This window comes from Littorina saxatilis, linkage group LG13 (assembly GCF_037325665.1).
Source record: "Littorina saxatilis isolate snail1 linkage group LG13, US_GU_Lsax_2.0, whole genome shotgun sequence".
In the NCBI taxonomy this organism is placed as follows: domain Eukaryota; kingdom Metazoa; phylum Mollusca; class Gastropoda; order Littorinimorpha; family Littorinidae; genus Littorina; species Littorina saxatilis.
Window position 1 is genome coordinate 44,753,949 of NC_090257.1, and position 13,147 is coordinate 44,767,095.

The window sequence follows — 13,147 nt, forward strand, 5'->3', positions numbered from 1 at the left end:
AGCAAACATACCTGGGGGTCACCTATGACAAGCGTATGACCTGGAAACAACACATCATGAATGCAGAGGGAAAGGCCAGGAGAAAACTAAACATCATGCGGAAGCTGGCAGGATCACACTGGGGTGCAAACGAGAAGATCCTGAAAACAGTCTACCAGGGGACTGTACGACCGCACCTCGAGTACGGATCAAGCTCTTGGGCAACAGCAGCCAAGACACACCATCAGGCCCTAGACAAAGTACAGAACCAAGCGCTGAGAATCATCACGGGCGCAATGAAATCAACACCCATACAGAAGATGGAACAGGTGACTGGCATTCCTCCACTGAGCAAAAGGCGAGACTGCAAAACAATGGTACAAGCCACCAAGTACCAGTGCACTCATGACCATCCAATGAGTGACAGACTCAAGAAGATGTCCTTAGGCAGGCTGAAAAGATCAAGCTTCGCTCTTGAGGCAAGGGCTTTGCAGAAGAAACATCTGACAGAGATGCCAGAGCTAGTGGAGCCACCATCTTTCTCCCTTGATGCCCCACCCTGGGAAGACAGACAAGGAAACCTGGACATACAGACCCGTGTTCCCTACCTCACAACAAAGGACGAGCAGAGCAATGCGACGAAAAAAGCCCTGACTCTTGCCATGCTTGAAGAAAGGTACCCCCAAGAAGCATGGATACGGGTGTATACTGATGGGTCAGCCACAGAGGCCGTCAAAAATGGAGGATCGGGGGTGTATGTCCAGTACCCCAGTGGAGAGAGGCAAGCAGAGGCTATACCAACAGGCCTCCACTGTACAAACTACAGAGCTGAGGTACAAGCACTGATCCATGCAGCATACACCATCAACGACAGAGTCAACCATGACAACCAGGTGGTCTTCCTGACTGACGCTCTGTCAGTACTACAAGCAATGACCAGTAGCAAACTGCCTCAGCTGGAACACGCTCTACACAACATCAAGAGCCTGAGGACAGTACTGCAATGGATCCCCTCCCACTGTGGTGTACAGGGAAACGAAGAGGCGGACAGGATGGCAAAGCTGGGTGCAGAAGATGAGCAAGAGAACAACCCTGTGAGCCTGACAGAGATGAAGACCATTATTAAGTCTCTGCACAGGACGCCCCAGCCACAGGACAGCTACCACCTGCTATCCAGACCACAGCAGGTGGTCATCTTCCGCCTGAGAACGGGACACAACAGACTTAACCAGCATCTCCACGGGAAGCTGCATGTTGTGCCCTCCCCCATGTGTTCTTGTGGAGAAGCAGAGCAGGACACGGCCCACATCCTACGAGACTGCAGGAACCACCAGGTGCTGAGAGAGGAAGTCTGGCCATTGCCAGAGTCCCTGCACAACAAGCTGTACGGGCCAGTGGCTGCGCTGCAGAAGACCACTAATTATATCTCAAGATCTGGACTCCAAGTGTGATCGGCGATCGAAAAGAAGAAGAAGAAGAAGAAGTGTGTTAGCATGCCAAGAAGGCAAGAGAACACAGCTGTCGGCTGTTGTCTTGTTAACAACTGTTTCAGTGTGTTAGCATGCCAAGAAGGCAAGAGAACACAGCTGTCGGCTGTTGTCTTGTTAACAACTGTTTCAGTGTGTTAGCATGCCAAGAAGGCAAGAGAACACAGCTGTCGGCTGTTGTCTTGTTAACAACTGTTTCAGTGTGTTAGCATGCCAAGAAGGCAAGAGAACACAGCTGTCGGCTGTTGTCTTGTTAACAACTGTTTCAGTGTGTTAGCATGCCAAGAAGGCAAGAGAACACAGCTGTCGGCTGTTGTCTTGTTAACAACTGTTTCAGTGTGTTAGCATGCCAAGAAGGCAAGAGAACACAGCTGTCGGCTGTTGTCTTGTGAACAACTGTTTCAGTGTGTTAGCATGCCAAGAAGGCAAGAGAACACAGCTGTCGGCTGTTGTCTTGTTAACAACTGTTTCAGTGTGTTAGCATGCCAAGAAGGCAAGAGAACACAGCTGTCGGCTGTTGTCTTGTTAACAACTGTTTGAGTGTGTTAGCATGCCAAGAAGGCAAGAGAACACAGCTGTCGGCTGTTGTCTTGTTAACAACTGTTTGAGTGTGTTAGCATGCCAAGAAGGCAAGAGAACACAGCTGTCGGCTGTTGTCTTGTTAACAACTGTTTCAGTGTGTTAGCATGCCAAGAAGGCAAGAGAACACAGCTGTCGGCTGTTGTCTTGTTAACAACTGTTTCAGTGTGTTAGCATGCCAAGAAGGCAAGAGAACACAGCTGTCGGCTGTTGTCTTGTTAACAACTGTTTCAGTGTGTTAGCATGCCAAGAAGGCAAGAGAACACAGCTGTCGGCTGTTGTCTTGTTAACAACTGTTTCAGTGTGTTAGCATGCCAAGAAGGCAAGAGAACACAGCTGTCGGCTGTTGTCTTGTTAACAACTGTTTCAGTGTGTTAGCATGCCAAGAAGGCAAGAGAACACAGCTGTCGGCTGTTGTCTTGTTAACAACTGTTTCAGTGTGTTAGCATGCCAAGAAGGCGAGAGAACACAGCTGTCGGCTGTTGTGTTGTTAACAACTGTTTCAGTGTGTTAGCATGCCAAGAAGGCGAGAGAACACAGCTGTCGGCTGTTGTGTTGTTAACAACTGTTTCAGTGTGTTAGCATGCCAAGAAGGCTAGAGAACACAGCTGTCAGCTGTTGTCTTGTTAACAACTGTTTCAGTGTGTTAGCATGCCAAGAAGGCTAGAGAACACAGCTGTCGGCTGTTGTCTTGTTAACAACTGTTTCAGTGTGTTAGCATGCCAAGAAGGCTAGAGAACACAGCTGTCAGCTGTTGTCTTGTTAACAACTGTTTCAGTGTGTTAGCATGCCAAGAAGGCTAGAGAACACAGCTGTCGGCTGTTGTCTTGTGAACAACTGTTTCAGTGTGTTAGCATGCCAAGAAGGCAAGAGAACACAGCTGTCGGCTGTTGTCTTGTTAACAACTGTTTCAGTGTGTTAGCATGCCAAGAAGGCAAGAGAACACAGCAGATGCTTTTTGCATTTTGTTTTCTTTTGTGTTTGTCCTGAAGAAGCTGCCATAAGCGACAATTTGATGTTGTGTTGTGTTTGTCCTGAAGAAGCTGCCATAAGCGACAATTTGATGTTGTGTTGTGTTTGTCCTGAAGAAGCTGCCATAAGCGACAATTTGATGTTGTGTTGTGTTTGTCCTGAAGAAGCTGCCATAAGCGACAATTTGATGTTGTGTTGTGTTTGTCCTGAAGAAGCTGCCATAAGCGACAATTTGATGTTGTGTTGTGTTTGTCCTGAAGAAGCTGCCATAAGCGACAATTTGATGTTGTGTTGTGTTTGTCCTGAAGAAGCTGCCATAAGCGACAATTTGATGTTGTGTTGTGTTTGTCCTGAAGAAGCTGCCATAAGCGACAATTTGATGTTGTGTTGTGTTTGTCCTGAAGAAGCTGCCATAAGCGACAATTTGATGTTGTGTTGTGTTTGTCCTGAAGAAGCTGCCATAAGCGACAATTTGATGTTGTGTTGTGTTTGTCCTGAAGAAGCTGCCATAAGCGACAATTTGATGTTGTGTTGTGTTTGTCCTGAAGAAGCTGCCATAAGCGACAATTTGATGTTGTGTTGTGTTTGTCCTGAAGAAGCTGCCATAAGCGACAATTTGATATTGTGTTGTGCTGTCCTGGCATTAGTGAGTACAGAATTCTTTTCACTTTTTCAGCGTTAGTGCTGTCAGGCCTCAAGTTTCAGAGTGTGTGCTACACTATGACTGTGTGTCTGTGTGTTTCTGTCTACTAGCGTTAGTGCTGTCAGGGCTGAAGGCTCAGAGTGTGGCTTACACTATAACTGTGTGTCTGTGTTTCTGTCTGCTAGCGTTAGTGCTGTCAGGCCTGAAGGCTCAGAGTGTGGGTTACACTCCGTTCAGCGTGCGGAGAGGACTGGAGAACTCGGCTCAGGTCAACGACACCATGGACAGGTTCGCCCTCGGACACGGCATTCTGCAGGTGAGCTTGGTGTTGATTGGCTCATGTGTACCCAGTGTGGATGTTGTTCATTGGTTGGGTACTTTAAGGACTTTGATGTCCATCACTGGTGTAACCTCTCCGCTGCCAGGAAATATTTCTATAAAAAGTATTTTCTATATTAACCTGAATTGACGGCTTGCAATGTGCCCTTGATGTAGACATGAATCCCCCACACACACAACACATTGTTTGTTGTTGGATACATGTGGTTAAAGTGTAGCTACTGAATAAATTACATATCTTATCCCAACTCACATATTGCAATTTACTTCACTTAAAGTGCTAGAACGCCGAACTACGCTTCACCCTGGTAAGGGGAGAAGTAACCCTAAAAATAGAACGGCCTTGACGGTCACATGACAACGCCAGGTCAAGGCTACCTCCCTACATGCACTGCGCATGCATGCTCTCGCCGCCATCTTGTCTTCATTCTACTTATCAGCGCTGGCGTCTGAGGACGTGTTTTGGATTACGCTTGGGCTATTGTTAGCCCACTGCTTCTTGGGCTATTGTTAGCCCACTGCTTCTTGGGCTATTGTTAGCCCACTGCTTCTTGGGCTATTGTTAGCCCACTGCTTCTTGGGCGATTGTTAGCCCGTCTGCTTCTTGGGCTATTGTTAGCCCACTGCTTCTTGGGCTATTGTTAGCCCACTGCTTCTTGGGCGATTGTTAGCCCGTCTGCTTCTTGGGCTATTGTTAGCCCACTGCTTCTTGGGCTATTGTTAGCCCACTGCTTCTTGGGCTATTGTTAGCCCACTGCTTCTTGGGCTATTGTTAGCCCACTGCTTCTTGGCAGTACTCACCCTGGTTTCACGCCTGTATCGTAGCTTTCTGGCTGAGATTAGGTGAGATTTTTGCAATTTTTTCTTGTATTATTTGCTTTCGTTTGCCACGAGTTAGTCTTTGTTTACTTTCGTCTGCAAGACTAATGCCAGTATGGCGTACAGTGGGAAGAAGAAACCCAGCTCTAGACAGGTAGCAAATACAGAGTCTCTGTCTAAGAAAGCGGCTAAGAAGCCAAAGGGTTCTAAACCTACAGTTACTGTTTGCGAGCCAGTTTCTCAGAATACATTCACGGTAGAAATTGAGGACCCTAAGAGTCCGGTAATGCCGGCGCTGAAACAAGAATGTAAGGCAGCGCCGCTTGAGGCAAGCAAAACAGAGAAGGAAGATTTGTCAGCAATGTTTGCAGCATTTAGCGATCAAATGAGATGCATGTTTTCGTCAGAATTGCGATCGGCGAGCGCACATTTGCTCTCCCTCCAGGCAGGAGCGGAAGAAGCTTGCTCAAGGTCGAGGGTTAAGGCAGCTCCGCCAGCCACTGTTACGTCGGCCGATGTTCACGGCGAACAACCTTCCGGTGAAGACGGAAATAGATCCTCTCACCATGCATCCACTTCCGGATTCAACAGCTACAATAAAGGTACTGTGACTGTCCCACAGGGAGATACGCACGGGCGTTCCCTACTTCCGCCCGGCGCCGGGCAGGAAGCCGTGATAAGACAGGAGGCTTGCTGGCAACGCGACCTGCAGGGGCCTGTACTTAGATCGGGAGACACGCAAGTGCCGGTTTGCTCTACGGAAGCAGCATCGGTACAGCGGTCCACACTTCCGCCACGGGTGCAGGAAGCTGTTATAAGACAGGAGGCTTGCTGGCAACGCGACCTGCAGGGGCCTGTACTTAAAACGGGAGACACGCAAGTGCCGGTTTGCTATACGGAAGCAACATCGGTACAGCGGTCCACACTTCCGCCACGGGTGCAGGAAGCTGTTATAAGACAGGAGGCTTGCTGGCAACGCGACCTGCAGGGGCCTGTACTTAAAACGGGAGACACGCAAGTGCCGGTTTGCTCTACGGAAGCAGCATCGGTACAGCGGTCCACACTTCCGCCACGGGTGCAGGAAGCTGTTATAAGACAGGAGGCTTGCTGGCAACGCGACCTGCAGGGGCCTGTACTTATAACGGGACACACGCAAGTGCCGGTTTGCTCTACGGGAGCATCATCGGCACAGCGGTCCACACTTCCGCCCAGGGGGCAGGAAGTATTCTCCAGAGAGGATGCAAGCAGAGGACATGCCTCTCTCGCTCCCTCACTTCCGGTTGACACTGCCTATGACAATACTGGTCAATATGGCGGTGAATTTTCGGAAGGCACTTTTGTGCTAGAAGGAGAATCGGAATATGGGGCTTCCGCTATGGACGAAGATCTTAATTTCCGGCTACCAGACAAGCTTTCCCATGTGGTAGCATTGGCAGCACAGGTAGCTTCAAGATATTTTGAGTAAGGAGTGGTTTCAGCAGCAAGTTTTACTGCACCACCACCTTCTGCTGTCAGAGATTTTCGCTCAACACAGGGAGAAACACAAACTTTTAAGTTTCGTGAATCTCCCTCAGTGGCATATGAAATGTCTAAGATTCTGGCTAAGAATTCCCGTCCGGGATATGTGCCTGTTGGCACAGCCGTGACTGGCCTCCGCACAGCCAGCCTCTTACGTCGGGCAAGCTGCTAGCCAGAAGTTCGGGTTGAACTCTATGCCACGTAATCTCATAGACACATTTTCTCTACCACGAGCGCCACTTCCGGTAACACCGGAGTTAGCGACACTCAGAGAAGATGGTTACAATAAGGACAGATCTGTTCCTTATACAGAGTAAGCCCTTGTAGCATTGGAAGAAACAGGGAGATACAACTTGGAGTTAGCGTCTCTTTCAGAAACACTTTTCAGGTCTCTCTCCCGTTCTATCGCCACGTCCCTAGAACCGTTTGAGTTTCGGGAGGACGCGAGCGAAAAGGACGTGACGACGCTACTCGCTACATTGGCCAAAGTGTCAGCCGAACAAATGCGTCTTTCTGCGCATCTATATGCACATGCAGTGCACACGCGCAGGTCAGCGTTTCTCTCGGGTTCCAGGATCCAAGACAAAGCCAGGCTTGAGGCTCTCAAGTTATCCCCGTTCACGGAGGGTGCCTTGCTGGGACAGCCGTCGCTCGACGCGCTCCACAAGCAAACCCGGGACGATCGGGATTTAGCTATAGCCAAGATAGCGCAACACAGCTTTCCTAAGCCTCAGAGCAAGAGCTACGGACCGCCTAAACCTTCCGCCTCTTCGGCGAATAGGGGCAGGTTAGCACAAGCCAGCTCTTCTTCACGAGGACGGGGAAGAGGCGCGCCTTGCCCTAAGAAGAATCCGTCTTTCGGCAATTCAAGGGGGTCGGGACGCAAAACACACCCCCAATGATGCGTCCCCGAGCCACTAGCCCATGCAACCACCACGCCTTTGGTGGCAGGCAGCCCGTCACGGGCCCTTATACATTGGTTACTAAAGGTAAACAGTCAGTGGATAGTGGGTATAGTGCGTTCGGGGTTCAGGCTACTCTGGAAGGAGGGGAAGGTTCCCTTAACCAGAGCGCCACAGCTGTTCAAGTTTCCCGTCAAAACGGAAGCAAAGACAGCGATACAAGCAGAAATCTTGTCTCTGATACAGAAGGAGGCGATAGACGAAGTGACGGATCACACCCTGGCGCCCAGTTTTAGACTTGTCCCCTCTGAACAGATATCTGAGACAAATCAAGTTCACAATGGAGACGCCCGCGTCAGTCAGAGACGCATTCAGACCAGGAGACTGGGTGACGTCAATCTAGGACTCTACGTCAGACAGCTTATGGCTAGCTTCAGACGTACAAGCCTCTTTGTTTAAGGATAAACGGCTTCACAGTCGCACATCAGCGACTATTGCCGGACAACATGAAGCACTCTCAAACTTTCCAAATGTTCACATTGACACCATCATGTGGCGACCCTTATGTTCACATTAAGTGTTAAGAACAGAACTAAGGACACCATCATGTGGCGACCCTTATGTTCACATTAAGTGTTAAGAACAGAACTAAGGACACCATCATGTGGCGACCCTTATGTTCACATTAAGTGTTAAGAACAGAACTAAGGACACCATCATGTGGCGACCCTTATGTTCACATTAAGTGTTACGAACAGAACTAAGGACACCATCATGTGGCGACCCTTATGTTCACATTAAGTGTTACGAACAGAACTAAGGACACCATCATGTGGCGACCCTTATGTTCACATTAAGTGTTACGAACAGAACTAAGGACACCATCATGTGGCGACCCTTATGTTCACATTAAGTGTTACGAACAGAACTAAGGACACCATCATGTGGCGACCCTTATGTTCACATTAAGTGTTACGAACAGAACTAAGGACACCATCATGTGGCGACCCTTATGTTCACATTAAGTGTTACGAACAGAACTAAGGACACCATCATGTGGCGACCCTTATGTTCACATTAAGTGTTACGAACAGAACTAAGGACACCATCATGTGGCGACCCTTATGTTCACATTAAGTGTTACGAACAGAACTAAGGACACCATCATGTGGCGACCCTTATGTTCACATTAAGTGTTAAGAACAGAACTAAGGACACCATCATGTGGCGACCCTTATGTTCACATTAAGTGTTAAGAACAGAACTAAGGACACCATCATGTGGCGACCCTTATGTTCACATTAAGTGTTAAGAACAGAACTAAGGACACCATCATGTGGCGACCCTTATGTTCACATTAAGTGTTAAGAACAGAACTAAGGACACCATCATGTGGCGACCCTTATGTTCACATTAAGTGTTAAGAACAAAACTAAGGACACCATCATGTGGCGACCCAAATGTTCACATTAAGTGTTAAGAACAAAACTAAGGACACCATCATGTGGCGACCCAAATGTTCACATTAAATGTTACGAACAGAACTAAGGACACCATCATGTGGCGACCCTTATGTTCGGCACGAAGGCTTTTTCGCATTTGGGGATCTTTTTCCCAGACGCAAAAGATAGTGAACGCGTTTGTTTGGCAATAACAGTTAGAAACACACACCTTCTGGTTCAGTGATTCAACTTCAGCTTTACACCCCTCAGGGGCCTTTTCTACCGCGAGTTAACAAACTACACTCTTACTGTAGTCTTCCCAGCGGTGGCCCCTGGATTTTGCGCAACTTGACTTTGCGCCAGGAGTCCTCTCCTACATCGCAAATAGTACTCTTTTCCTCTAGATCAAGCCAACGAAGGCTGAATCACGAAACTCCAGTTTCAGGGATTAAGCTTCGGATACATACTCGGATCCCTCTGCATGGTTTCTAGTGACATTATAGTCTGAGTCACTTCCGCACATAGGCAGAAGAAGGTATAGCTTACCTTTACCCTCGGGGATATCAAACTTCAGGTTACCAGCACTTGAAGTACCAGTTAATGGAACCTTGGCTATACAGCGGCCTCCTCTAACAGAGTCCACTTCTATTCCAAAGCCAGTTCTCTTCCCTTGAAGATATTTTCCCAAGGTTTCAGAACTAGCTCCACGTAATGCCTCGGGAAAAATGAAAACTCGTAAGACGCTCACTCACCCCTCCCTTGGGACGGGAATTGATAGGAGCATGGTCTGAGAGCGGATCACTTTACCGATACCCAGACGTGTCTTCCCCAATTGCGGGCTGGATTAACACAGAACTAACAGGCAATTAGGTTTACAATACTCCCGACTTTTCACCCCTGCTTTTGCAACAGGGAAAGTATACCCGCTGCTCTGCAGCCATGGCATAGACTTTCTCGTTTACAGCCAAAGGCAACAACACGGTCTTGTCCGACCACAGAGGTTAACCAGCATCGGGCCTGGTTACTACCAGGATGGGTGACCGTTTGGAACACGGGCCCGGCAGCTGCGGCCTTCCGGCTTCAGCTATTGTACTGTCGTTTACTCAAACACAACATCAGCAGTACTTCGCTCCCTAGAGGGTTACACTGCCGGTTTCACCGGAGTTCGCCTCCCTTTCTTTCAAGCCACCGCTTAGGAACTTGGGTACATAGTTCTCACTGATACCACTCCCGTAGCCATTGAGGACAACGGTTGTTTTCTCTGGAGCTTGATTTACTCTCTGAACTTCATCCTTTTCTTTGAAAAAATCAGTGACATTCTGTCACACTCTCGCAAACAAGGCCTTCCTCTTCACTTATAAGTCTTATGAGACAAGATGGAAAGGAAAAAGGGGGGGGGGGAGGGGCATGTTCGTAACTTGGACAGTTCTCCGTTGGGCTCCTTCCAGACTGTGCGAGGTAGAACATGGACCTACTCATAGGCCTTATCTGAATTAGGCAATGTTTCTACCTAATCTTATCAGCGTGTCTTACTTAGCTCGCAGTATAAGATTACAGGTCTCCCTTAACCCAATGCCCCCTGACAAAAAAATGGCAGGCAGCCTTCTTAATCCTGAGCAAAGGGAAACTACTCCGCACAACATGCACACATACAAAACAAAACAGTTCATATAAAATCATAGAGTACTCACATTTATAAAGAAGATGGCAGAATAACTCGAGAATACACTATAGTTTCATATGCAAGTATGTTCTGTCCACTTCCAATGTAATAAATGTTCTTCAAAAACGTCCAACGTGTCAGCCTTCAGTCCTCATTTACACCAATATATGTTGAAAACTCCCAGAAAAATCCTCCCGAAAGTCCTGTTGTCGAATAACAACACCCAGATCGATGTCAAGACTCATCCTCTTTCACCTCTTCAAGTAGAAAACCATCGAAAGGCGTGTCAGAATCGTCATCTGAGTTCCCCATGATCGAACACCATACTTCCAAACCTTCGTTCAACGCCATTTTGTCAGAAAAAAAAATCTCAAACTTTGAAAATTCACAGCTAACACAATATCGCATCGATTCAAACTCTGCAAACGCTAGAATGAAGCAGCCGGAAGGAAGTGCATTAATCACATCCGGTCGCAAGGCCTTATGGGTAAGGCTCAAAGCGAAAGTGAAAGTAGGTGACCAAGTGTTTAGCGGGCCATGCCGGGCGTTTCAGGGATTTCATAGGGCACTTCCGGCGGGCCATGCCGGGCGGTTCAGGGAGCATTGGGTTAACAGAGAGACCATAGGCTAGATAGCGTTCATAACCAAAGGGTCACAGCAGGACAAGTCTGAGTGTTTTGGTACTGGAGTTTCTATGCTCCACAGATTTCGAACCGCTACAGTCCGCTCGTCTTCATAAATCCGACGCGTGAAACGCTCTCCACTTTGCTTCTAGCTACGTACGGCACACGGAGGTAGCGTGATTCACACACTCTCCGGCTTACCGGGAGACGTAGTATTCAATAGAGACGCTCTATCTCACTCCGTTTCCGGCCAGACTTCTTAGCCAAGAATCAGAAGTCAGGACAACCATCTTCGATGGTCTAAGTTATTCCTCTTTATAGGATTCTCGCCACAGGCGACCCAGTCTTATGAAGCTGACCAGTTAGATCACTATGCTCCTTCCTGTCTCATACAAGGAGTTAAGATCACAAACAAAAGCTACTCTTATCATCTTTGAACACAAAGAGAGATAAGGACATATCTAAGTTGGTGCTAAAATCAGGAAGATTATCTGAAGTTCTAGACTCCGCCTACTGGAGATCGGAGGATGTCTTTATCAACCACCATCTGCGTGACATTTCCAGTGCGCGGCAGGATGGTTTCAATGCTCTACCAGCAATGGTAGCAGCAGGGCATTTGTTGCCTAGCTCATAGGTGAGCTTCCAACCACCTTAATTAGCAATCTGCTATATGTGAGTTGGGATAAGATATGTAATTTAATCGAACATTTCAATAATAAATTTTCATTTGATTAATATACTTACCCAACTCACATCGTGAAGTCCCTCCCGCCTACCCCGCTTTAGATTCCCTAAAAATAAGAGGGCGCATCAAGCAAATGAATACAAGATGGCGGCAAGAGCATGCATGCGCAGTGCATGTAGGGAGGTAGCCTTGACCTGGCGTTGTCATGCGACCGTCAAGGCCGTTCTATTTTTAGGGTTACTTCCCCCCTTACCAGGGTGAAGCGTAGTTCAGCGTTCTAGCACTAAACTGAAGTAAATTGCTATATGTGAGTTGGGTAAGTATATTAATCAAATGAAAATTTATTATTAAAATTTTCGATTTATATTAAATACAGCATGTGCTCCTAGAACACTCATGCTTGTTTCAGTACAAAGGCTGAGTCACAACTATGGAATGTCATGTCTCTCACAGGTGGAGAAGGCTTTTGACCACATATCCCAGCATGCACAGTACAAAGGCTGAGTCACAACTATGGGATGTCATGTCTCTCACAGGTGGAGAAGGCTTTTGACCACATATCCCAGTATGCACAGTATAAAGGCTGAGTCACAACCATGGGATGTCATGTCTCTCACAGGTGGAGAAGGCTTTCGACCACATATCCCAGTATGCACAGTACAAAGGCTGATCGAGTCACAACTATGGGATGTCATGTCTCTAACAGGTGGAGAAGGCTTTTGACCACATATCCCAGCATGCACAGTATAAAGGCTGAGTCACAACTTTGGGATGTCATGTCTGTCACAGGTGGAGAAGGCTTTTGACCACATATCCCAGTATGCACAGTATAAAGGCTGAGTCACAACTATGGAATGTCATGTCTCTAACAGGTGGAGAAGGCTTTTGACCACATATCCCAGTATGCACAGTATAAAGGCTGAGTCACAACCATGGGATGTCATGTCTCTCACAGGTGGAGAAGGCTTTCGACCACATATCCCAGTATGCACAGTACAAAGGCTGATCGAGTCACAACTATGGGATGTCATGTCTCTAACAGGTGGAGAAGGCTTTTGACCACATATCCCAGCATGCACAGTATAAAGGCTGAGTCACAACTTTGGGATGTCATGTCTGTCACAGGTGGAGAAGGCTTTTGACCACATATCCCAGTATGCACAGTATAAAGGCTGAGTCACAACTATGGAATGTCATGTCTCTCACAGGTGGAGAAGGCTTTTGACCACATATCCCAGTATGCACAGTACAAAGGCTGAGTCACAACTATGGAATGTCATGTCTCTCACAGGTGGAGAAGGCTTTTGACCACATATCCCAGTATGCACAGTACAAAGGCTGATCGAGTCACAACTATGGGATGTCATGTCTCTAACAGGTGGAGAAGGCTTTTGACCACATATCCCAGTATGCACAGTACAAAGGCTGAGTCACAACTATGGGATGTCATGTCTCTCACAGGTGGAGAAGGCTTTTGACCACATATCCCAGTATGC

At 47.6% G+C, this 13,147-nt stretch overlaps 1 protein-coding gene across 1 annotated transcript in view; it reads left to right on the forward strand.

The window, feature by feature from the left end:
* LOC138945831 (tripeptidyl-peptidase 2-like) overlaps nucleotides 1-13,147 on the forward strand; it is a 130,976-nt gene that overhangs the window by 60,438 nt on the left and 57,391 nt on the right. Inside the window, exon 12 of the mRNA XM_070317343.1 lies at nucleotides 3,846-3,976. Coding sequence (XP_070173444.1) covers nucleotides 3,846-3,976 — 131 coding nt within the window. The remainder of the gene's footprint in view (nucleotides 1-3,845; nucleotides 3,977-13,147) is intronic.